Source organism: Calidris pugnax, unplaced genomic scaffold (genome assembly GCF_001431845.1).
Source record: "Calidris pugnax isolate Ruff unplaced genomic scaffold, ASM143184v1 scaffold24, whole genome shotgun sequence".
Taxonomy (NCBI): domain Eukaryota; kingdom Metazoa; phylum Chordata; class Aves; order Charadriiformes; family Scolopacidae; genus Calidris; species Calidris pugnax.
This window is the reverse complement of record NW_015090922.1, coordinates 890,930-914,107: the sequence shown is the minus strand read 5'-3', so window position 1 is coordinate 914,107 and position 23,178 is coordinate 890,930. Positions and strand designations below refer to the sequence as shown.

The 23,178-nt window shown below is 45.0% G+C and overlaps 1 protein-coding gene across 1 annotated transcript in view; it reads left to right on the top strand.

The window, feature by feature from the left end:
- Positions 1 to 2,357: 2,357 nt before the first annotated feature.
- The window catches only part of LOC106893315 (calpain-13-like), a 57,932-nt gene continuing 37,111 nt past the window's right edge, over positions 2,358 to 23,178 (top strand). The window contains exons 1-4 of the mRNA XM_014951215.1: positions 2,358 to 2,400; positions 7,846 to 8,094; positions 18,793 to 18,862; positions 19,399 to 19,517. Of these exons, the coding sequence (XP_014806701.1) occupies positions 7,858 to 8,094; positions 18,793 to 18,862; positions 19,399 to 19,517 (426 nt within the window). The 5' untranslated portion in view covers positions 2,358 to 2,400; positions 7,846 to 7,857. The remainder of the gene's footprint in view (positions 2,401 to 7,845; positions 8,095 to 18,792; positions 18,863 to 19,398; positions 19,518 to 23,178) is intronic.

Sequence of the window (23,178 nt, the reverse complement as noted above, 5' to 3'; positions counted from 1 at the left end):
TTTTTCTTTCTCTCTTTTTTTTTTTTCTTCCAGGATTCCACAAACAGTTAGGAGACCAAATAATCCAAAGTCTTATTACCATGCATAAATCCCTCAGCCTTCTGGGTTTCCTTCCCTGGGAGTCACTGTGAAAATGGACACATCAATACAGCCTTCTGCAGAAAAGCTGACAATCTCAAAATGGTGTCATGCTGCAATAACTGAAATCTCCTGCCGGGTTGGTGATGGTGCTTTCTAATCAACTTTGCAATGAATATTTCTTAAATCATGTTAATCCACCATTTAAGCAGAGATATCAGTTCCAGACAATGAATCACCATACCTGGAGGGGAATATACCTGCCGTTTCCCCAGAGAGGAGGCGATTAACAGCACGCGTGCTGTCAGATGAGCTGGCAGCGCTAGCATTTATCACCCCAGAGCTCCTTTCCTGCAATGAAGGAAATCTTTGCTCTCTGCTTCTGGTGCAATCAGCTTTTATTTATGTAGCGGTTGTGGAAAAAAATGGCTCTTAAAGGAAAACTGCACCTGTTTTGCTCTCTGGGGCAGGTTTGGCTCTAATTTACAGGAATGCCTTTCCTATTAGAGTCTTCTAATATTGAGTTCTCATGCAGAAATGAGAGCCCTAAAATGTGAGTAGGCAGAATGCAGTGCACAGCTTTCAAAGATCTAGTTCTGGAGACCCACAGAAGTAAATTAAACATTGATGAGGAAGCTGAACTGTCTTTTTCACGAGCACTTTTTATGTTCTCATCTCCCCGAGCTCCTAGAGACCAGCTGCTATGGGAACTGCTAACCATCCCACCTCAAAGAGACTGCAATCCAAGTTCAAAGTCTTGAGCTGAAGAAATTTCTGAGCCCAGGTAATTCTGTTACGTTGGGTAAGGAAAGAACTACACATTGGTAAGATTTTCTGTTGAGCCTCAAGCTAAACTTCATGAATGGTCACTGCAGAGAAACTTTTCTTTTGATGAATAAGCTGTGGTAGCTTGAAAAAGAGAGGGTAGTTTCTTGGGATAAGTACCTAACCTGCTGCGTACCTACAGCCATAACCTGAGCTGGTTTTCCATTTGCCACCTGGGGCTTTGACAGCAGTCATGCCTCAGCATAGCGCTCAAAGGGCAGTAACCATGCAAGTCTTCAGGTGACTTTTGCAACCCCTGTGGACATCTGTGCTGCCACTGCTGTGGCCCACCTGGCCTGAAGCCAGCCTGGATGCTGCTGCATGAACTACAGCTCCAGAAACAGAGAAACAGATATTTCTCTGAGAAGGGACCTTGGTAGGTCTTTGAGGCCCACTCCAGCTCAAAGTAGGGTTGACTTCCAAGTTAGGTGATGTTGCTCATGGCCTTGTCCAGCTGAATGTCTCCAAGGGTGGAGGTGCTCCAGTCTCTCCAGGCATCTTTTCCTGGGCTGAATTACTCTGAAGAATTTTTTTTTTCTCTCCAACCATGTATAATTTCCCTTGCTGCTTCTTGTGCCTATGGCCTCTGCCCATCTGCTGTGTACTTTCAAGAATAGGCTGGCTCCACCTTCTCTGTAACTGCCTTTTAGTTAGTGGGAGACTGCAATTAGATCTCTTTAGGTTTCTGCTCTCAACCTATCTCAGTTTGGTCTCCCAAAAATTAAATAACCTCCTCCTTCCCATACTTTTGTACTCTTTAATTCTTTGGTTTTGGGCTTTAGGGTAACGGAGGCCAGTCTCCTAGGTCTTGCAAATACATGGATAACTCTTACATCCTCAGGCAACCCTGAAGGAAGTGAACTATCCAAGTGAGTGAACTGATGTGGAATATAAGTTAAGATCCCAGTGTGAATGCCTAGGTATTGGCCTAAAAGTATCTACTGCTTTTACTGTTGCAGAAAGAATGACACACAGCTCTGAAAATATAAGTTAAGATCCCAGTGTGAATGCCTGGCCTAAAAGTATCTACTGCTTTTACTCTTGCAGAAAGAATGACACACAGCTCTGATAACTTGTCTCATGGTGAGTCCTGCCAGGCTGTGCCTGGATCCAGGATGATTGCTGTGTTTCCTGGTGGTGTGAGGAGAAAAACAGATAGTGTGGAAGTGTGGGAGGTGCAAAAAATTTTCTTGTAAGAATAACCGTGACTGAAGCCATGGTTAACCACAACAAACTATCAACCGACATAGGTCAATAGACAGTTCATTGTGGATGGCTAATAGAAGTCTGTCTCTCTCTATATATATGGTATGATATCTGAATGGAACTATTACACCTGAGTCAGATTGCTTGCTTTCGGACTTGAACTTGAGTTCAACTTGGTTGTGTTTGCCTAAGGCGTGGCAAAAGCAGCCCTATAAAGGAGAAGGGAGATAGTGCCAGCCTGTCTGTCACTCCGTTGTTGCTGGCTGAAGAGCTACACGGGAGGCATTACAGGTAAAACATCACTTTGCTGTTTTACATAGTACAAGGTGAAGCAGGTGAAATGCAAGTAATAGTGCTGGAAAGGCACCACAGAGGCATTGAAAGGGATTTGTTTTGGGGAGGGAGAATAAATTAGAGTCCCCATCCTTAATGTTACCTGGAGGGAAAGAAAAGATGAATTTGCTGTCCTAGAAAGAGCCTCATAGTAAAATGGTAAGTTGTCAGAAGTAATTGGATCAAGTGGGAGTGGAGATCCTAAGATGAGGAGTACTTTATCGTTACTGTATGCTGATGTTAAATGAGGTAGAAAAAAGGTATCTGGAACTGTCCTATGTTATGTATGCAAAACGAGGAGAAAATTGACTTAATAAATAGCCAGAAGGGGGTACTTCACAGACTATTTGGAGCAGAAGGTCATGCAAGATGCCCCTGGGAAAGTAATCTCCTGGAGGATTGCCAAAGTGCCTGGCTCTGGTTTTGATTTTCTGAGGTACTCGAGGCTTTCACACATTGTACTTACAAGGAGCTGTTGCCCATCTGGACTTTGGGATGGCCAAGTTCAGGTCCCAGCTCTGCCTTCATGGTTTTCTGTCACTGTGGGCAAGCTGCTGAAAAGCAGCACCCTCTCATTTGTTTTTTCTCTGAATGCGAGGAGAGCTAATAAACTCACACATTCCTTCATTATAAGACAATTCTGAAACTGACTCCCTGAAGTTTTTACAATGCTCCAAATACATGAGTGACAGAGTCTTTGAGGGAAAGAGTCCTTGCATTACTGTAGCATATATTGAATATTATGGGTGAGATGAAATATACATTGATAGTTTGGAGTGTTTGAGAGGAAACAGGGGAAGAAGGACTGCTGGCTTTCTGTCTTTTTTGGTGTTCTTTGTAGTGTTTGAGAAAATTCAGCTGCTCTTCTTAAAGTACAGAAACCCAGCTGAGCCAACATGAGAAAATCGGTGGAGAAGAGAAGGTGGAGAGTTCAGCTATGAAGTAGACACGTGTTTCTAATTGCCTATTTCCACTTTCTACTCAGTGAAAAATATCAGAAGCCATTGAAGGAAATTATGTCTGTAGTCTGACATAAATCTTTATGCAAAGTGTGATTAGCTGTCAGTAGCATTTGCCACCATTGTGTATCTGATTATAACAGTTGCTTGACATCTTTCGTGAATGAGTGCTGGAGGGAGACAAGTCACACCCTTTGCTGCTGGCTTTTAAGCTGTTTAATGCAGAATAAGGTGGGTGCTTGGGGTTCCCAGGTTTGTTTCTGCTGGAGTCGCCAACCTTTTGGCTCTGATATCCCCAGAGACTCTCCTTCCCTTCCCATCCCTTCCAATTGTCACTCTCAGACTCTTTTACTCTTTCTCTCTGTAGCTTTTCCAGTGCTTTCCTTTCTTCCCTCACCCTTTATCATTTGACCCTCCCTCTGAGACGCGCAACAAGAGAAAGGATCTCTCTGCTGGGAAGGAAGAGGGACCAAAAAAGAGCAGTAGATGCAAAGCTGGGCGTGATGCCTTTCTCCATTGCAGATAAGTAAATGTGTTGGAGGAGATCCCAGGACTAAGTAAATATATGTTTAATCCCTCCTGAACAGTAATTTCCTTAGTTGAGAGTCACTCTCTTGTGTTTCACAATATGTCTGAAGTAGCTGTTGTGAGTGTATGAAATCCCTCCCTCCCTTCCCATGGCACGTAACAGGGAGCAGTCCAAGGGCGATGCCTCTGAGACCCGTGGCACTATAACTTTGTCCCTTTGAACTCTTTCTGCCTCAGAGTTCAGTAACGGTGAGAAGCTCCCCAGCCAGGAAAGCAATATTCTGCTTTAAAAGCTGTGGTGATCTTTGCTCTTGCTGGTGCACCCGGGAGAGTCAACCTGTGGCTACAGCTCAGGATGCTGCTCTGGAAGAGGTGGCCAGCAGAGCATAGTGGTGTGGACAGGACATTGCCAGCTGGTGTGTGACCTTATGGACTGCCTGCCCCCTGGCACAAGTGGATATAGAGCTCGTGTATCTGTGAGTGTATGCCCCCAGACACGATGCTGATTAAGTTATTCCTGCGAGGGGAAAATAGTTAAGTGTATTATTTTCTTCAGTCTGGTTGCTAATTTATTCCGGATATGTTAAACAACGTAATTAAACACACACACACACATGCTAAAAACTCTTGTTCTCTGTCAGAAGAGAGGGAACGTGTGTCAGACCCAGCCTTCAAGCTCTGTTAGTTTTAATTTGAGTTTTGGAATTAGTAATCAGTTTTGCTGGAACACTGTTGCAAGAAATAGATCTTAGCATGCATGGGGCCTGGGCATGGTTTCAAATGAGTATTTGTTAAGAAGAAGCCATTCCCTTGTCGTGCTATGGTACATTACATGAGATTTATTTCTATTGTATTAAAAAATGCAAGCCCAAGGGGAATGTTCTCTCTTCTTGTTGGGCAAGGGTGATTTCTGAATTCCATCTGATTTTTTTGAGGGGCTTTAATTGAAAAAAGGAGATGCAAAACTCCTCATTTTTTTTTTAATGCTGTTGTTACGATACCAGGAGGCCAAGTGACTTGAAGCACCAATAAAGGTGATGACACTAAATGAACGGTGTGTATGTGTGGGGGCTGTGTCACACCTTCAGTGTGGCTGCTCTGTGGTTTTCACATGTGTGAACGAATCACAATTAAAGTCTGAGGCTTTGCTCTTAGTGGAGCCATCTGCTCTCTTTGTAGTGCACCAGCAACATATTGGATCTACAGATAACTTTGGTAGGAAAAGACCCCCTTCATCTACTGAAAAAAAAACAATATGATGGCGTCTGGTGGCTTGACACTGAACTAAATGACTTCAGGCTGGAAATTAGCACAGCAAAGTTAATTAAGTGTAGGAGTGGCTTGCCCAGAGCATGTGGTGCATTTTCCAGTGCTAATTTATGAGAAGGTACACCTTAAGTGAAAGCCAAGAGCTAGGGGCAGGAATTGCTGAATCAAGTGCAGTGGCATCTGTCATACAAGAAGCCAGAGGAGGTGATCACTGATCCTTCTTGACTTTAAGTCTGCTCACACAGGACTTCACCAGGGGCTTCTCTTTTTATATGGAAAGGAACAAAAGGGGAATTGTAGCTCAGGACAGCAAAAAGGTCTGGTTTTGTGAGGGAAAGTGCAAAACTCTCTTTATCAGGGACTGAAGTGATAGGATGAGGGGAACAGTTTTAAACTGAAAGAGGGGAGATTTAGATTACATATCAGGAAGAAATTCTTTCCTGTGAGGGTGGTGAGACACTGGAACAGGTTGCCCAGAGAAGCTGTGGCTGCCCCATCCCTGCAGGGGTTCAAGGCCAGGCTGGATGGGGCTTTGAGCAACCTGGTCTGGTGGGAGGTGTCCCTGCCCAGGGCAGGGGGGTTGGAACTGGATGATCTTTAAGGTCCCTTCCAACCCTAACCATTCTATGATTCTATGAAGCGTGAAAGCTGGTGTGGATCTCAAGTTATATTTTGACCCAGCAACATATAGCTTTGCATGATGAAAGGTGCTGGAGGAAACAGGAGGCCAGATGGGCCGAACAGCCTTCTTGCTTTTTCTCTGAATTTTGAACTAGAAAACAGAGCTTTTTAGCTGAAGGAAGATCCCCAAGAGATGGTGCACATGTGTACATCTCTCTGTATGTCCACGCAGCTCTGGCGAGTGCACCTGGAAGCCCCTACCTTGGTTAGACAGAAAAAATAGCTCTTTAGCTATTATTTATTATTTTATAATAAATTACATATATATATTACATAGTATATATTATACATTATTTCACACATTACAATATATAATATTATAATATTTAATATGAAACATAACATTATATATTATAATATGATTGTTTAATTATATATTATAATTATTATATTATTATTTATTATTTTAGCTAAATAGTCTGGTGTCACTGCCTGCCCAAACGTGCACCTTTTCTGCCTTCCTATGCCCTTTTCCTACTTGTGTCCTAAAAGTCATCTCACTCCACAGTCCAGTGTCTCCTTTTGGAACAAAAGTAGATCGTTGACAGCAAGAGTCCTGCTGTGCTCTTTGATGGCTGTAAAGGGGACAGAGTCCACAACAGGAGATTTTACCTCCTGTACCATTCTCTAGCTGTTCCAGCAGGTCTGTCCGTTCTAGGATTTAACTGTGTGTGTCAAATGTTCACGTTTCCTAAATTCACCTTTCCTTTAGATGCATTACGAAGGGGGATTCGAACATGTTCCAGACTGGAATAGCTACAGATGCCATGCAATGACTGTCAAGTTTAAATATGAATCTACAGTTCAGATCTATTTAAACACTGGCCTGCAAATGAACTACTGAGTTCAAAACCCCCAGACCCTGGGGGATCATGTGAGCAAGTACTGCAGGTGGGATCCAGGTCTGGATGCTGCAGCTTGGTTCCATCTCTGTAGCTGTAGGGAGTCTACTCTATGCAGTGTGGAGTCTAGTCATAGAGTCATAGAGTTGTCCAGGCCAGAAGGGACCTCCAAAGGTCATCTAGTCCAACCTCCCCGCAGTCAGCAGGGACACCCCCAACTAGACCAGGTTGCCCAAGGCCTCGTCGAGCCTCACCTTGAATATCTCCAGGGAAGGGGCCTCAACCACCTCCCTGGGCAACCTGTTCCAGTGCTCCACCACCCTCACAGTGAAGAACTTTCTCCTCATCTCCAATCTAAACCTGCTCCCCTCCAGCTTGAAGCCATTTCCCCTCATCCTGTCACTGCAGGCCTTTCTAAACAGGTTCTCCCCAGCCTTCCTGTAGGCCCCTTCAGGTACTGCCCTGTATTTCTCATTGTAAGATCCAATAACCTAGTCTTGAAATTATAAGTAGCTTTATTGTTTCATTTTTAAATGCAACATCTGTGTAAGCTTGTAGGACACCCCCCTCATCTATCCAGGGTCTTTGGAGCAGATCCCAAACAAAAGCAAGTCTCTACCATTTTTAGGTCTCACAGGGAGTGATTGTCAAGTGCTTACTTGTGGAAATGAAATAAATAACTTAAAAGATGCCCTGGGCACAGGTGTGATTCATGGCCAGGAGGGTCCTGGGTGCCTCTGAGCAGCTTCCCTGCTCACACTCCTCCCTCCTCCCCTGTGTCTGCAGCTCCTGCTCCATGCCCAATGCTTGCTTATGTTGCAGATGTACCTCAGTGCTAACACAGTGGCTCGCTAACAGCTTTGCTCTCTGTCCTCAGGGTAGACTCAAAATTGAATTTGTAGCAGTGACAGCACTGGTTTAAGATAAACCAGTTGGGATTTGACGACTGCTCTTTCCCCAGGCGTTTCCAGCTAATAAGGATTTTGTCACTGTGACTGCCCTCAGCTTTGCAAGCTGCTGCTCCACAATCCTCTGGGTGGGGGGAGAAGTTTGCTTTCCCACATGCTCCTAAGGCACCACTTTGGATCAGAAAACTAACGGCGGTCCATGTCTCTCTATCACAGGAAAGGAGCACAATGTTCACCCCCGACTCCACTCTGGTGTCGGAGCAGGGCTGGCAAACAACAGCAGGAACAGGAAGCCCCCAGCACGCCAAGAAATTTAATAACCAGGACTTCAACCGCCTGCGAGCCTTGTGTCTGAGCCAAGGACTGCTTTTTGAGGATGCCACCTTCCCCGCTCACATCAGCTCCATCGGTCCCAACCTGCTGCCAGAGGTTAAGCTGCGGCGAATACAATGGAAGAGGCCAACTGTGAGTTATGACAGCCAGGGTGTTTCGTAGCCCTGCTGCTGAATGGGAATGTTTTGGACAGGGTCTAAAGGCCTTCACCTTGGGGAAGGAGATCTGTGCTAAGCAGGGAAGTAGATCCCAAGGGAGCACTGGGAGGGCAACACTGCAAAGAGGGATCCTCACTGTGGGAAGCGTGAAGGGAAGACAACCTCTGTAACATTGGTGATTTCATTGGGTACATCTTTGTAGGAAGCTTGTTTCCACCTGTGAACCTGACTAGAACTGGTGTTCCCACTTTGATCTGCTTCTAGAGGACTTTGTGCAAGCCTGAAAAGCTGTCAAATTCTATTAAAGATCTCTGGTTTCTGTAATCCAAGCCACTGACTCAGCAATACCTGTTTTAAAGTCGTTGGGACCAAGCATGAGATTAATTACGTTTCTCTGCTGATTCCCAGTTGCAGTTTAATAGGAGGTTGTCGTCATCTGGCATGTGGATGTTTAAATTGGGAGGTGGGATCACACACTTAGCTCTTTTATCCTAGGACCTGCTTCAGGGAATCTTTTCTGTGGTCAGACTGCGCTGTATAGCCCTGCTGTGTACCATTTGCTGCTGATGCAGCTACTGGATTAGCCCTTTTGCTTCCATGGGTTGGAGCCAATCAGTTCATTTCCTTGCAGGCGACCCCCAGGGTACAGAGACAGAAACCGTGACACTGTAGAGACAGGACAAGAAAACAAGATAAGATTTATTTGGACGGCAGACGCAAGTAGGGCAATGAGGGCATGCTGGAGCTTGGCAGTGCAGTGGCCTTGGCATAGCAACAGCAGAGGCTTCTGCTAGCATGGACATGGCTAGCTGTGGCTCACAGAAGGCAAGCAGGCTAGCCCAGGGAGCCTGCAGAGCTGCTGAATGTGGATGCCTGAATGGAAAGGTGGGAAGTGCCAGCCCTGGTGTAAAAGGAATGTGGCACGGTGAAGTATCAGATGGAACAGAAGCTGCATCCTAGACACTGACAGGGCTATGGGTGCTGTGTTGTGGTGATAGGGATGGGGCCTGAGGTTTGAATTTCTCACCACTTACTGCTGCAGTGGGGACTGCAAGAGTCAGGGAAATTGCGTGTGCAGAGGTACAGGCACCTCCAATCTGGGTCAATGCTGTATCACAGAATCTTCATGGTTAGAAGGGACCTTTGAGATCATTGAGTCCAATCATGCATATACAAAACAAAAACAAAAACCACCAACCAAAAAAAACCCCAAAAAACCAAAACACCCAACCCAACAATCTCAGGCACTAGAGCATGTCCTGAAGAGCCATGTCTACACGATTCTTAAATACCTCCAGGGATGGTGACTCCACCACCTCCCTGGGCAGGCTGTTCCAGTGCCTGACCACTCTCTCAGTAAAATATTTCTTCCTAATATCTAATCTAAACCTCCCCTGCCTCAACTTCAGAACATTTCCTCTGGTCCTGTCGTTATTCACTCGGGAGAAGAGGCCACCACCTACCTCTCTACACCCTCCTTTCAGGTAGTTGTAGAGGGCAATGAGGTTTCCCCTCAGCCTCCTCTTCTCCAAATGGAACATGCCCAGTTCCCTCAGTCTCTCCTCGTATGACTTGTTCTCTAGAACTTGTTCTCTAGAGCTTGGTGGCTCTCCTCTGGACACGTTCCAGCACTTCAGTGTCCTTCTTGTAGTGAGGGGCTCAGAACTGAACACAGTACTCAACGTGAGGCCTCACCGGTACAGAGGCATGATCACTTCCCTATTGTGTGGCTCGGTAGGTTTGGAGGTGCTGGCTGTCCTCTGTGGAGCTGCTGTGAAAGAATCATTCTCCTCTTACCAGCTCCTACTCCTGGCTAAATGTCTGGGCTTCTCCTCAAGCAGCCTTTCTTCAAATCTGGGTCCAGTGAGAATGCAGCTGGTGCTGTGGTTTTTACACCAGCCCTCAGCTTACAGGTCTGTAAACAGGTGGGGATAATCTATCTTGAAATAGAGGTTATAATAGAAGAGTAACTAAAAAAATGCCCAGGAGAGGAGTTAGTTGCCACCATTTCCAGACTGAGAAAGACAAAGATATGATAACTAGGCATTAGACTTACAAAAGACAAACATGGATATTAGAAAGGACTCGGGGGCATTTTAAAGATGAATAAATCGAAATAAAATGTTAAGTACTAACCAGTGTGGAGTTTTTGCCATTTGGGAGCATCAGAGAAGTGTAGGATTTTCAAAAGCATACAAACTGACTTAGAAACACAAATACAACTAATCTGGAGGCACTGCAGTGTGGGCTGAACATCTCAGGATATTTGAGCTGGGTAATTATTTCATTTGCAAAAAGACTGACCTACCTGTTGCTGCTAGTGCTCAAAGTTTGTCAAGTGAGACAGGAGTTGGAGAATCCTCTTCCATTTTGCTGAATCCATGAAGATTAAGCTGATGAATAAAAGTTTTTGGGGAATCAGTTTTGAAAGTTTGCAGAGATCACCTTCTTCCTAGCACTTCCCTTTTGAAGATTTTTTGTCAGCAATCACTACTCGGTTTCCAGCATCACCCCACCAAATTGAATGAAACCAATTGCTTCCAACAATTTGCCAGAGTTTTTTCAGGAAGGAGCAGGATGAAAAGTCATTGCCTTTGCCAGAGTTCTCCTCTGAAAAATTAAACCATACACTCATGGCCCAGGGTACATGACATGAACCTTGAAAAGCCTTTTTTTCTATTATAGAGGTTAAGATAGCATCACCAGCAGCTCTTCTATGACATACTCAAAGTACAGAAGTTGAGACTGTCAACTCAACTGGCTCACCCGGAACAGAAACCCAGGATGTCAGTGCTGAGGAATTTTAATATTTTTCTGTCTTTGGTTTGACCAAAATGTCCATCTGTAGCTCTTTCCTCACCAGCCAGGCTTTGTTCTGCTAGATGAGATGCAAGATGAAGGGCAATGGTGCCAGCTGCCCAAGGAGCCCAACCACAAGTTCTCCAATGTCAATGCAACACCCATGCTATATCATGGTGACACTGAAGCACGGTCTCCGTCTCCTGGTAGAAAGAAGCAGGGGCAGAAGAAGTTGCTAAATATCAGTAGTTGCTTTTGATTTAGAGAGCTGCAGATGTTTCAAGGTCAGGAAGTAAATAAAACTGTATTTGCATTTCAAATGTTCTGAAAGGTCAGCACTGCACCCAGTTGCCTCTGGGAGTTAGTCCTCAGGGAAGGGGAGGGAAGGCTGCAGTATTAGGAATCAAAGTGTCCCAGACCTGAATTTTTTAGTTGGGCTCTTCTCACCCATGCAGAAACATTCATAAACACTTTGGACTTAAGCCATTGCAGTGCTAATTGTAAGGATACATGATCCCAGGTGTTTAAGCTGCCTAAACTGCTTGGCAAAAAGATACCTCTAATTTCCCCAAGGGAAACTGTTTCCTATCTGCATACATCTCCCAGAGAGTGAGCGTAGTTGCATCCTGCTGACAGCACGTTCAATTTAACCTTTGTATATATTTTTCTCACCCTCCACCATTAGCTTCCTCTGATATTAAAAAAAAATTGGCTGGAAATGTATTTGTCGCAAAAATGGCATCTTGGTCCTGTTAATGTCTTAGCCTCCATCTTCTGAGTCATATGGTATCTGGTTATTTAAGTGGTAGAGAGCAATTATAACTGCTGTCATTGTTCCAGATCCAATTGAGCAGTTGAGCAACTGGTGCTTCTCTTTTTCCCTGTACATTGTCAAGAGAATTGCCAATTACGTTCAGAGTTTGGAGTCTTCATATCTGCGGGTAATGTATAAAGTAGGGAGAAAACAGCTTGATTTTCAGAGAGCAATAGTCAGTGGTGACAGTCAGAAACAACTTATTTTGACTTGCAAAGCGAGCTGATTTGATATGGGAGTCCCTGAAGGGGGAGGTGGATCAGGAGCACCAAGACATAATTTGAAATGTCACTTTTAACTTCACAGTAGTTGCAGTTTCCCATCAGATGGGGACTGCTCCAGGCTGTGTTTTCAGCCCCGGGCCCCGCAGTCGACATCCATTGAGATGGGTGCAATTTGTAACAGAGATTTTGCACGTGGAACTTCAAGCATTACTGAAGGTGGGCCTGGAGGTACCTGATTCAGCAGGTACCTGATACTGCAATTAACTGCTCTTTTAGTTTACTTACAGTTTGGAGAAATGGAAGAGGAGGTTTATTTTAGACTGAACAAAGTATTTTCTATAACTTGGCTTCTCTAAATATCAGTCAAAGGGAAATTCTCCTCAAAGAGTTGTGTCAGATTTTTAAAACTGAGATGCTCCTTTAAAAACTGTTCAGAACAAATTCTGATGTTGTTTGGTGGTTTTCCTTCACGCAGGCAATTGAGTGGAACAGAGGGAGTCATGTAATGATTTGCTGTTGTTGAATGCATGTTTTTAATCAATTAATGTTTAGGCTAAAGATTTCACTCTGTTCTGATGGTAATCATAGAATGGGTTGGGTTGGAAGGGACCATAAAGATCATCAAGTTCCAAGCCCCCTGCCCTGGCCAGGGACATTTCCCACTAGACCAGGTGGGTGCATAATATATAACGCATAATATTATACAGATGCAAAAGGAAACTACATTTAGTAACACTGGTTGTATTTTGAAACATGGTATGTGTGAGGGGAGAGAGATTACCATGTATGCAGAAGAGCCTTGTCCCTTGCTCCAGGGGTAGCACACTCTTGTGCTTGATATGGTGCCCATTATAAATGTTAAGGATAGTACCTGATATTCAGGGCTTATGCTTTAAAAATGGGCAGAGGGTGAAGTTGCCGAAAATTTTTCTGAATGTCTTCAAGGTCATAGACAACTGGTTCTGTAGCTGCTCACCCTTCATCTCCTGGGGACGCTGGTGCTACCTTATGGAGTGAGGGACTCTCTGAAACAGCTGACATGGGTTTCCTCTGCAGTCTGTTCATAGCATCAGGGCGTGGACTCCTAGGTATTTGTGTCATATTTGTCTGGTGTTAGGGGAAAGGAAGAGTAGGGTCTAAAAAGAAGCCCTTGAATAGAAGCCACAGAAAGATGCATCTTTAATGTGAACTCGAGCAAGGGAAACACCTTGTTCCCCTCGCAGAGACTCGGAGAACCACGCTCCTGCACTTAGCATCTAAAAAGCATTAGTGAAAACCATACAGTTTGAGTCAATGCTTGTTTGCTGGGAAAAGTGATTAATCATTTGAGCCAGTAATTTTGCAAAAGGGCTTGCTCAGGTTTTTCCCTCTTCCAGAAACCAGTAACCTCCTTTGAGCAACAGTGTGTCTATTGTGATTCTGCACTGCTTCTGGAGATTACTCGTTTATTGACATTTTATTTGATTTCCAGAAATTTCCTGGAATTAACATCAACATTAGGGAATTTTAAAACCAGGAACTGACTAAAGCAAAATGTACCCTTTAAAAAAGAATCGTGTTGAAGTTAGAATCTTTTCAGACAGCTGAGCTGGAGTTGCTGCTGCATCAAGCTCGGCCTCGCTGCAGTTGAAGGGGAGAAAAGGACAGATTTTTATTCAGGCATGAAATCTGACAACAGTTTGGAGTTAAACTAGAAACTTAGCTCTAATGGCACAGTGGGAAAATGAAGAAAAAACCTACCAAATAGGAAAAAGAAAAAAGAAATGTGGATTGTCACATGAGCTGCTTTAATAAAGCAAGTTATGGGGAATGTGTGGCGATGGGGGACGGTGCTGTCCTGCACTGCCTGCAGGTCTGTCACCATGGGGCCGTTCCCTGGCATGAGTCAAAGCCACTTGCCAGCTGTTCGGGCAGAGTTCACAGCTTCATTATTTCCCAGAGGCCACAAGGCCCTTGGATCCTGTTCAGGATTTCTCCTTGATGAAAATCAAAATCAATTCACCTTATTTTTTGAGTGCGCGTGTGCAATCAGTGTAATTGAAGGGGAGCAGCATTTCCAGGCTGCCATTGTCTCAGCCCTTGCCTACTCAGCTGATTGCATCTGACCTGTGCTTTGGAGTTCACGTCTCTGGGCCAAGAAAGCTGCAGTGCGTCACCATGTACTACAGCTGTCTTTCTGCACGGGCTTTTTAGACGAGGAGGGTTTGTTTGCATAGTATCTCTGGGCTCTGTTGCTTTTGGAAAGAGCTGGTGGTTGTGGGCAGGAACGCACACATCCTTTTGAGGGGAAAGCAGAGCCCCTGTGATGCTCTGCTGACTCACCTGCTTCCCTCTTTCCAAGACTTTCCCTCTTTCCAAGATTAAATGGCTGTGGTGGCCACAGGGAATAGTTGGTAACACTGTGCCACTTAGAAACCTTCAGCTTGTACTCTATGGTCCGAGTGGGAGGTTTCAAGAGCTCTAAGGAAACAGCCTCTCAAAGGCTCAGGGTGGACAGGGCCACCTCCCTTGTTTACCCCCTTTATGTTTACCTCCTTTGTTTGCAATTGTCATTGTTTTTTAGCACTGAGCCACACAAAGAAAATGAGTTGCAGGTAAAATCTGAGCTGGTTTCTGGTTTTGCTGGTTGTTGGCTACCAGCCCGTCCTCCAACAGGACTTTACCCTCACATTTGTGGGCTCACCACCTGCTCGGAGTCCGAGGACCTCATTCCTCCCCTGTGAGAGAAAGCAGGAGCAGAGCACGTTTTTTTTAAGCATCTGAGGCATTTGTATTGAAAACAGGCAATAAGGAATTGAGCTATTCTGCTGTAAAGCAAGGAATTGAGTTCTGGTGATGCAAGCAAACCCCTTGAGATTAGCCTGATTTTTCCAGTCTAAGAGAATGTCAAAGAAAGGCAAAATATGAGGTGGTGTTTGTTGTTTTTTTTTCAAGGAAACAGATTTCAGTGGTCTAACACAAATCTGTGGATAGAGCCTCTAGCCTGGGAAGTCCTTTAGCCACCAAGTGATGGAGAGTGGGAGGATGTACGCAGGAGGAGCATCACTTTGGGATTGCTTCATTACCCTCTCCGAGCTGTCTGAGATGAGTCGTTGCAACAGGCAGACCTTTGGTGTGACCTGGCACAGCTTTTCCCTAGTTCTGCCCTCCAGCACCCTGATTTCTGTGTTAGCTGTTCTGTGGAGGTTTCCTGTGGTTATGGGATGTATGAGCGTGGTGTACTTGACCCCCCCTCTGCCTCAGCCCACTGCCAGGCAGTGCCCTCACCCCGGGGAACTGCAATACCATGTTTGCTTCTTAATCCAGAGCAACGCTATTACAGGCGCAGCAGTGATGCTGAATTAAGATTTGTCCAGCTGAGAACAGTTTGGCTTTCAATCAATAGAAGCCTTTTTATTTTTCCTTAATTGGTGTGTGTTGAACAGGGAACGCTGTGGCTCATGATGGCAGGACGTGGCAGGAAGGTGGAGCTGGAGCAGCGGGAGCAGCCCAATTGCAGCCGAAGGGAACGATGTGGTGCTGTGGCAGGAACAGAAGTGGGGCTGGGATTTTACTGTAGGGTTAAGGTGAAATGATCAGGGCAGCTCTGCAGAGGCATCTCTTGCATCTTAACCCTCAGTGGCCTTGTGCCTGCACGCAGGATCATGCTGGGCCAGTGGGGGTATCGGGAGGAAAGTGGCCATGGCCAGACTGGCTTATGCTGCCTATGAAATCCCACCTCAGGCTTCTAATTTTCCACAAAAATGTCCGACTGTTCCCTTTGTAACTTTGTTTGTGGCCTGCATCTACACTTCTCACCTCCGGCTTCTTCTGGGAAATTGTTCTTCCTTAAAAATTTCAAGCAATTGTAAAAAGAAATTTAGAGACAAATGTGCGCACAGGTTGCTGTCCTTCTACCTCTCAAATTAATTCTCCATCTTGCCCTTTGCTTAATCTGTACTTCTGTGGTAAGACCATTCTCTAGAGGATGAACTGGTTTGAACCTGAACTTCTCTTTTATTTTGAATACATAATGAAGTCTTCAGTGGGCCAGGGAAGGCGAGAGATAATGGCTTTGTCCTAGGGGGATGAGTTCAAGCAGAGCGCTTGACTTGCAGTCCATATGGTTGCCTTCACTGCTGGCCACGTAGACACTCTGAAAAGAGACCACGTGCCTCTTTGAGCTCCCTCTTTTTTTTTTTAATTTTTATTTTATTTTTTTTTCCCCCTCCAGCTAAAACCGAAAAGTCTCAGGGGAAAATGCCACAGAGCCTCAACGTAATTTCTCAGTGAAACAGGGCACTGCTTCTGGACAGACTTACAGTTAAATCTGTGGTTTCTCTATTTGTCATGCAATTTGAGCACTGGTGAATAGTGAGGCTTGCACACTTGTGCAGTGGTAACTATATGCTTAGCTGTGTTTTGCAATAATAGGTGATAGTTTCTGGTGTTTTATGACTGCTGTATTCTTGTCTTTGAAGGAAGAGGAGCTAATTAGAGAACTCCTTTCCTTCCAGTTGAGAAGGCCCAGATTTCCGAAACACTGCACCCATCACAATTATGTCCTCTCTAAGCTCTTTCAGAAAACCTCTGCACTTAGTTAAGGCTCCACACAGCATCCTTCAGGCCATCCCACCACTGACTTCAGGGGTTGTGCTCTTCCAGATATCTTCTGAGTATCTGGTCTTGCAATTCCCCACCACTGAACCCCCTCCCACCTTGAATTTTCTGTAGAGGGACAGCTGCTGAGCAGCCCCTTTTCCATGGCTGGTAATGCTCTCTGTGTTGCTTTCCAGTTATTGCCCCCGAAGTCTGTGGGGAGTACATCCCACTGGAAGCAGAGCTTAGTTTGTTGTAGGTGGGGAATACAGTGAGAGTGTTTGACTTTATCTCTTCTTATCTCTGATGGCCACAAAATTCTCTGTGTACGCAGTCAAGGCATGTTGGCTGGGGCTGACTTCAGATCACGTCTTTTCTGGTTTTAGGCAAAATTGCTCCTTTCTTTCAGCAAGGAAGCAGCTTAATGACTCAACTCATCCCCATTTGCTTACTGGGGAGTCAAACATCTTGGTGGGCAATAGGGTATGTGCTGAGGCATCTAACAGGGTGACTTTTCAGCTGGTCTCTGTAACAGGCTAGCAGGATCTACTGTGCACTTAAGAGCTTTTTCATCCCAGCACAAAGCACAGCATCAGCCATTTCCTCAGGAATCCCATAAGAGATGCAGCTGCTTTCCCATTAGTTTCAGGTTCATGTTTCTATATGGTGGTTGCCCCCATGGCAGCTATGCCCTTCAGCACATCCGTCAGAGCCCAGCCATCCTGCCTGGGGCAACTAAGACTTCAACAGCCTCAGAAATGATGGGGGAATAAAAATACTCATTCCTTTATGCTATCGGTTTTCTGGGATGACTATTGGCAAGTCAGACACACGCAAAGACACAGACTAAGTTCAGAGCCTTGTCATCCAACTTACTCTTTCCTTGTTGTGGGAGGTTTTGAATTCACCCAGGTGAGAGAGGCAAATTGCTGTCAGGGAAATAGAGGCAGGGAGATGATAAAGCTGGGGCAGATTAAAGGGGAAGGGAGGAGGACTGAGCGCTGCTGCTTCCCTGTACGATGGCCATCCACTTCTTATGCCCACTCCCACGCCATGGGTAAATTTATCACAAATCCCTGAAGTCTTGAGCTAGGTGTGGATGGCTGCAGGAAAGCATGTGTCAAGGAAGATGCCTGCCCGGGCTGCTTTCCCCAATGTCAGCAGTGCTGTGGGAGCACGATCTGTCCGCCAGCCCACAGCGGCGATGTTGCATTGCATCTTCTCCTGACAGGGAAATGTCTTAGAGGGGTTTGATCACCGTGAAGCCGTTTCAGAAAACTGACAGCATTTGCTAATGCTGAGCTCACACAACCGTACGAGTCACGTTGTGCGCTGGTCTCATTTTCTGCAGCATGTCAAATCAATTGGGGAGAAGAAATGCCAAGGCCTGCTTAAGAAAGAGCTGCTGTATTATTTTTCTAACTCAGAAGTTTTTTTTCCTCCCTTTTATCTCTTCATTTTCTTAGGTGTATGATTACTTTCCTATTTAAGGCTGATCGCTCTTCCAAAACAGAGCCTTATCCAGTTGGGGTGTGCCAAGGGTTACTCACAGGGGATGCTTGGGCCATTCCCACCTGAGCACTCAGATATCCCAGACTGACAGCAGATAGCAGATGCAGGTGGGAGAATGGTTCACATTTCTGTGTGCAAGACCAAGCTCTGAATTGTTTCCCCCTTCACTGCCCAAGCAAGACTCTCAAGGAATGCAAGGAAAATCTCCCTGAATTAAAAATAAGTCTGCCAGGCCTATGGGATTTTGCAGCCAGAGATTAAGCTTTCTTTCTATGGCCTCCTCACCAGAAGTGATGAAAAGCAGCCCAGGCTGATCTGTATTAGTCCTGCACACATACACAAAATGCTTAGAGAGCAAAACATTTCCAGACCCAGCACTGAGCTGAAGTAAAGACCCTGCTCCACTTTGCTTGGAAACTTCTGTGTCTCTGCCCTACTGTCCCCTGGGAAACTGCATGATTTTGCAGACAGGCTCAGAGCCCTATCTGAAAGGTATTGGTAGTGTTAGAGAAACCCAAATGAAAACTCTATGAGCACCCAGCCACAAGTCTCCATCCCTAGGAACAGCTGAGCAGACTCAGTATCTCCTCTGGTTTTGTTGGTGGCAGGCAACAAAACATCAGGGCTCAAAAGAACAGTTTTCAGCTCTGGAAAACGTAGGCAAACTAGGGTCTTCAAGGGGCAGAAACACACTGCTGGCGAAGGCTGAGTATTCATACTGCTCTTTGCATTTTCTTTCCTCCAGGAACTTCAGAGAAATCCTTTTTTGATCATAGACGGAGTTAGCAGGTTCGATATCATGCAAGGAGAAATAGGTAAGGTCATATTCCTGTTTTGGAAAAGATTGGCACAAAGCCATAACCTGTGATTGCTTTCCTATGTTCTGAGTGCTCGGTGGGAAGACGTGGACCATGGTAGCTGCTGTAAACAATTAGTGCAGGTCAATCCAGACTCACACAAGTCCACACATAATTTATTGCAGATTTTAACGGGATTTCCAAATGCGGAAGCTTTCATCCCTGTTACTTGTATATGGCACCTGCCTAGACCTAACTGGTCTAGTGGGAGGTGTCCCTGCCCATGGCAGGGGGGTTGGAACTGGATGATCCTTAAGATCCCTTCCAACCCAAACCATTATGGGTTTGGGTGACATCAGAGTTCCCAAAAGACATTGCCAGTGAAAACTGGATAGTGGTTCAGCATTTTGGGGGGAGGAAAGGGAGACAGTGGAACACTGGTTTCTTTTAAAAAGCTGGGTCTTAGATGTTGAAGTCCGTTCTCCTAAAGAGTTAGTTATGGTCCGCAACAGTGAGTAACTGAGTGAATGCACTGGATTCTTCCCTCCCTTAAGGTGACTGCTGGATGCTGGCTGCCCTGGGCTCCCTGACACTGCAGAAGCAATTTTTGGAAAATGTTTTGCCAAAGGACCAAGGATTCCAAGACAATTATGCTGGGATTTTTCATTTCCGGGTATGTATTCTCTGATGTATTGGTACTGCTCAGCCTTGGCTGGTTGGATTATACAGGTGTCCAAACTGCAGTCCCAGATCTTGACATCCTTGAATGCTTTAGTTCTTCAGTGTTGACACAGTTCAAAATTTTGCAGAAAATCCTGAATTTTCTAATGATTCCTTGTACTCTAGGTGGTGCAATCACACTTCAGGGAATTTGAAGCCCTTTTCTGAAAGTTAGGACTCCAGAGGTACAGATACCAGCTGTTCAGATAGATTTGTTTACATATATATATTTCAGACTTTTTTTTTTTTCTGTTGTCTGCTTTGGTTTGGACAGTTTGTGATGACTGTCAGCACACCTGTGTTCTTTATCTATTTGGACTCATTTTCTGTTTCCCCACATACTTCACCTTGCCTTTTTAGCTCATGGAAATAGCTTGAAATTACAAATCCTTGGAGACAGATCAGAGGAATAGGCTTTTGATATTTTGAAAAGAGATTTGTTTCAGAGAGAGGAGCAAGGCTCTTTAGTAAATCTCACTTTCTACCAACTCTTGAAATTCTCTGAATCTCCCAGGAGGGTGACTGGGACAGTAACTGTCAGGTCTTGCTTGCTTGTATCTGAGTCGACCAAATATATTGTGGGTTTAGAAGCACTTGCCCATTAAGCTTCGGAAGCTAAACTGGATGTAGAAAGAATAAGGATATACTTGGCAATTCCTCATCTCTCCTTTTTTAGAAATCTGTTTTGTTATACACAGTTCAGTACCAAGCAAAGAGCTCTGGCTGTGAGACTTCTTTGACCCCCTGGAGCTCTCATGGAGCAGCACCAGGAGGATTATCTCATGGGCAGTCTAAATTTTGCTCTGTTCCTTTGCTCCTCAGAATACCAGATGTTTCTGCCTTGGCCCATTTTCAGCATGCAGAGGTGCAGTGTATGAGATAAACCAGCTGAAGGGACACCCGTCCACTTAAAACACATTAAAAGGATGCAAGCTAGATTGTCTTTCATGAGAGCTTTGGAAAGATTAGTTAGGAGCAACCCTTAAATCTTAGGCAGTATAAATACCTTACAGTATTTGAAAATGTTTTCCCTGTCATCTCATCTGCAAATCAATGCAACTGTTTCTGGCTTTCCTTGAGCAATAAACCCCTGAGAAAGCTACTCTGAATGGAAATGCTTCTCGGCAATGCCTTTCAATTATTCCATCAAAGATATTTTACTGCCATCCACAGGCTAAGCCACCAGTCCCCAGTTCAGTGAAGAATTGCAAACAAGGCATATCATATGCTAATATAAAAATTTTAGCTTATAACTTTTTTTCACCCTTTTGGATCTGGAGCATGTTGCCTCTCAGGAATACAAAGTGTTGCTCCAGTCTTCCTACACAACACCGGCTGTTTGGCTGCAAGAGTTACAGGAATTAAGCACTTCATCAGCTGTAGTTAAGATGGGTGACATTTTTGTCTGGGGAATAATTACAATGACACTTTTTTTCACCAGGAATTAAGCCAGTCCTGCGTTTTTATAGGAATCACTTTCTCTGCCACAGAAACTCTGATGCCTCTGAGGCAGTGTGCGCCACGTGTTTTCAGCTGGGGAAAAAAGCCAGAAATATTCTGCAGGGGTTACACAGTGGCACAGTGCATCAACTCAAAACAGGAGGGATCTGCCCTGAGTGTTAACATTCCCTTCAGGAAGAAACTGAAGAAATCTTCAAAGGCCATAAGTGGTCAAGACCTCAGTTTTAGGCTACGTCTAAAAGGTACTTTCTAACACCAAACAAGAGAGAGTAGTTGAAAGGTATGGGATTTTCACCTTGCTTACTTCTGGGAAAAGGGAGGCAAAATAGCAAGAGTATCTCCCTTCTGATCAGCAACACCCTAGTATGTTGTTGTCATCTTGCAACTGCTCATTTCTTTTGCCTGCTCTTCTAAGCCCAGGGAAACAAAGTCCTGATTTAAAGACTCACCACAAATATGGAGGTGAAGAACATTCCTCTTTGCAGCCTGACTAAATAGGGATTCTTTGTTTCATTCACTGTTATGTTCTTAGCTGCAGAACTTTAAATCCTGAGTGAATCAAGAAATTCCACACAGCCACACACTCCCTCCAAAAGGTGAAGATATCGCCCCTCTTTGAAGGCCTGTGAGGGAGAATGGCTTCTCCCATAGGACTCTTGCACTCTCCTGAGCATCCTAGGACTTTCCATGAGGCTTCTCATTGCTGTTGCGGCTTTTCCTGGACTTGCGAACTCTCATGAGATGACCACCTGAAAGTCTGCAGCAGTCAGGACAAAGCTCTTTATCCAGCTGAAGAAAAGTGCTGCATTCAGGCAGCCTCCAAGCTTCAGCTCCCTACCAAAGATGGCCAAGGAAGTTGGCTTTTGAAAAAACATCACTCAGTGGGTTTGGACTGCATTAATCCCCACAGCCAGTTCTATATTGTTCTCTTTGTTCACTTCTTGTGTTTGTGTGTGAAGCACCACAGGGAAGGGTCACACCTTTTCTCTATACAGACCTGCTGTCAAGTGTTGACTGGTGACAGGAGGGCTCATCAGATGACCGAAAATACAGCTCTTTTTTTGGACTGCACTTTTGCCTGCGTCTCTTTCGGGAAGAGGGCAGGCAGTGGCAGGCTCTTCCTCCAACGCCATCCTGCCAAAATCATGCAGAAACCACTCCTGGAGCTCAGTTTGGAGAGTCCAACCATGCCACCACCAATGTAGGAAGTGAGAGTCCAGGGTGAGGCAGAGCGTAAGGAGGATCAAACCTGCTTTTGGCTGAGCAGGCTGTAAGCTGCTTTGCTGCTGGGCAGATCTGGTCTTGTGCTTTTCTAAAAGAACAGCTCATTTTTTTGGGTTTTTCATTGACCAACGCTGTTGAAATAAAATCATGCTAGACTAAATCTATTGCTGGCATACTTCCACCGGAGTCCTTAGCATTACTGCAAATAAGAGCTTGGCCTCTTATGATTGCGAATCATGCTAAGCTACATTAATCTGCTAATGACTCTGGAAATGGCTCCTTTAGTTCATCCCCACAGATCTCTTTCCTTGCCTTCTCCCTTGAAAGGCTTCATCAGCTGGATCAGCTGGAGAAACACCTGCTCTGTCCACATGCTGGAGAGACCGCCCGCGTCCTCCTCATCTATCAAGGAGATGGATAACGCCTCAAAAACAGTCTTTAGTCACCACACTGTTCCTGTCCGTGACAACATGTCAGAGTTTTAATTGAAACACAGAGAAGAGAAAGTCTAGAGACTGAATCTTGACAGGGGCTCTCTGGCCAAGAGGTGGGCTGCCAGGAAAAATCCGAGTGCAGCCGAGGAGCAAGGCTCAGTGGACCATCTGTGTGATTGTTCTTTATCATCTTGAATCCTTGCTGTCAGCTGATAATATTAGCATATTTCCCAGTCTTTCCTCTCACTGATTGCAGGACTGTTTATATTCCCAAATGACTTCTCTCCTGCCACTGGGAAATCCAGCCACTTGGTAGCTTGTGTAACAATGTAGACCATCAGCCTGAAGCAGTTCAGGAGAGAACTTGCACATATCCGTGCTTTAGATTAATTCCTGTGCTATTTCAGGGGGCTGTTGCTTGGCATGAATATTAGCTCTTAAAAGAGGTTCATTCTTTTCTCTCAGTTCTTTTTTTTTTTTTTTTTTTTTTTTTCC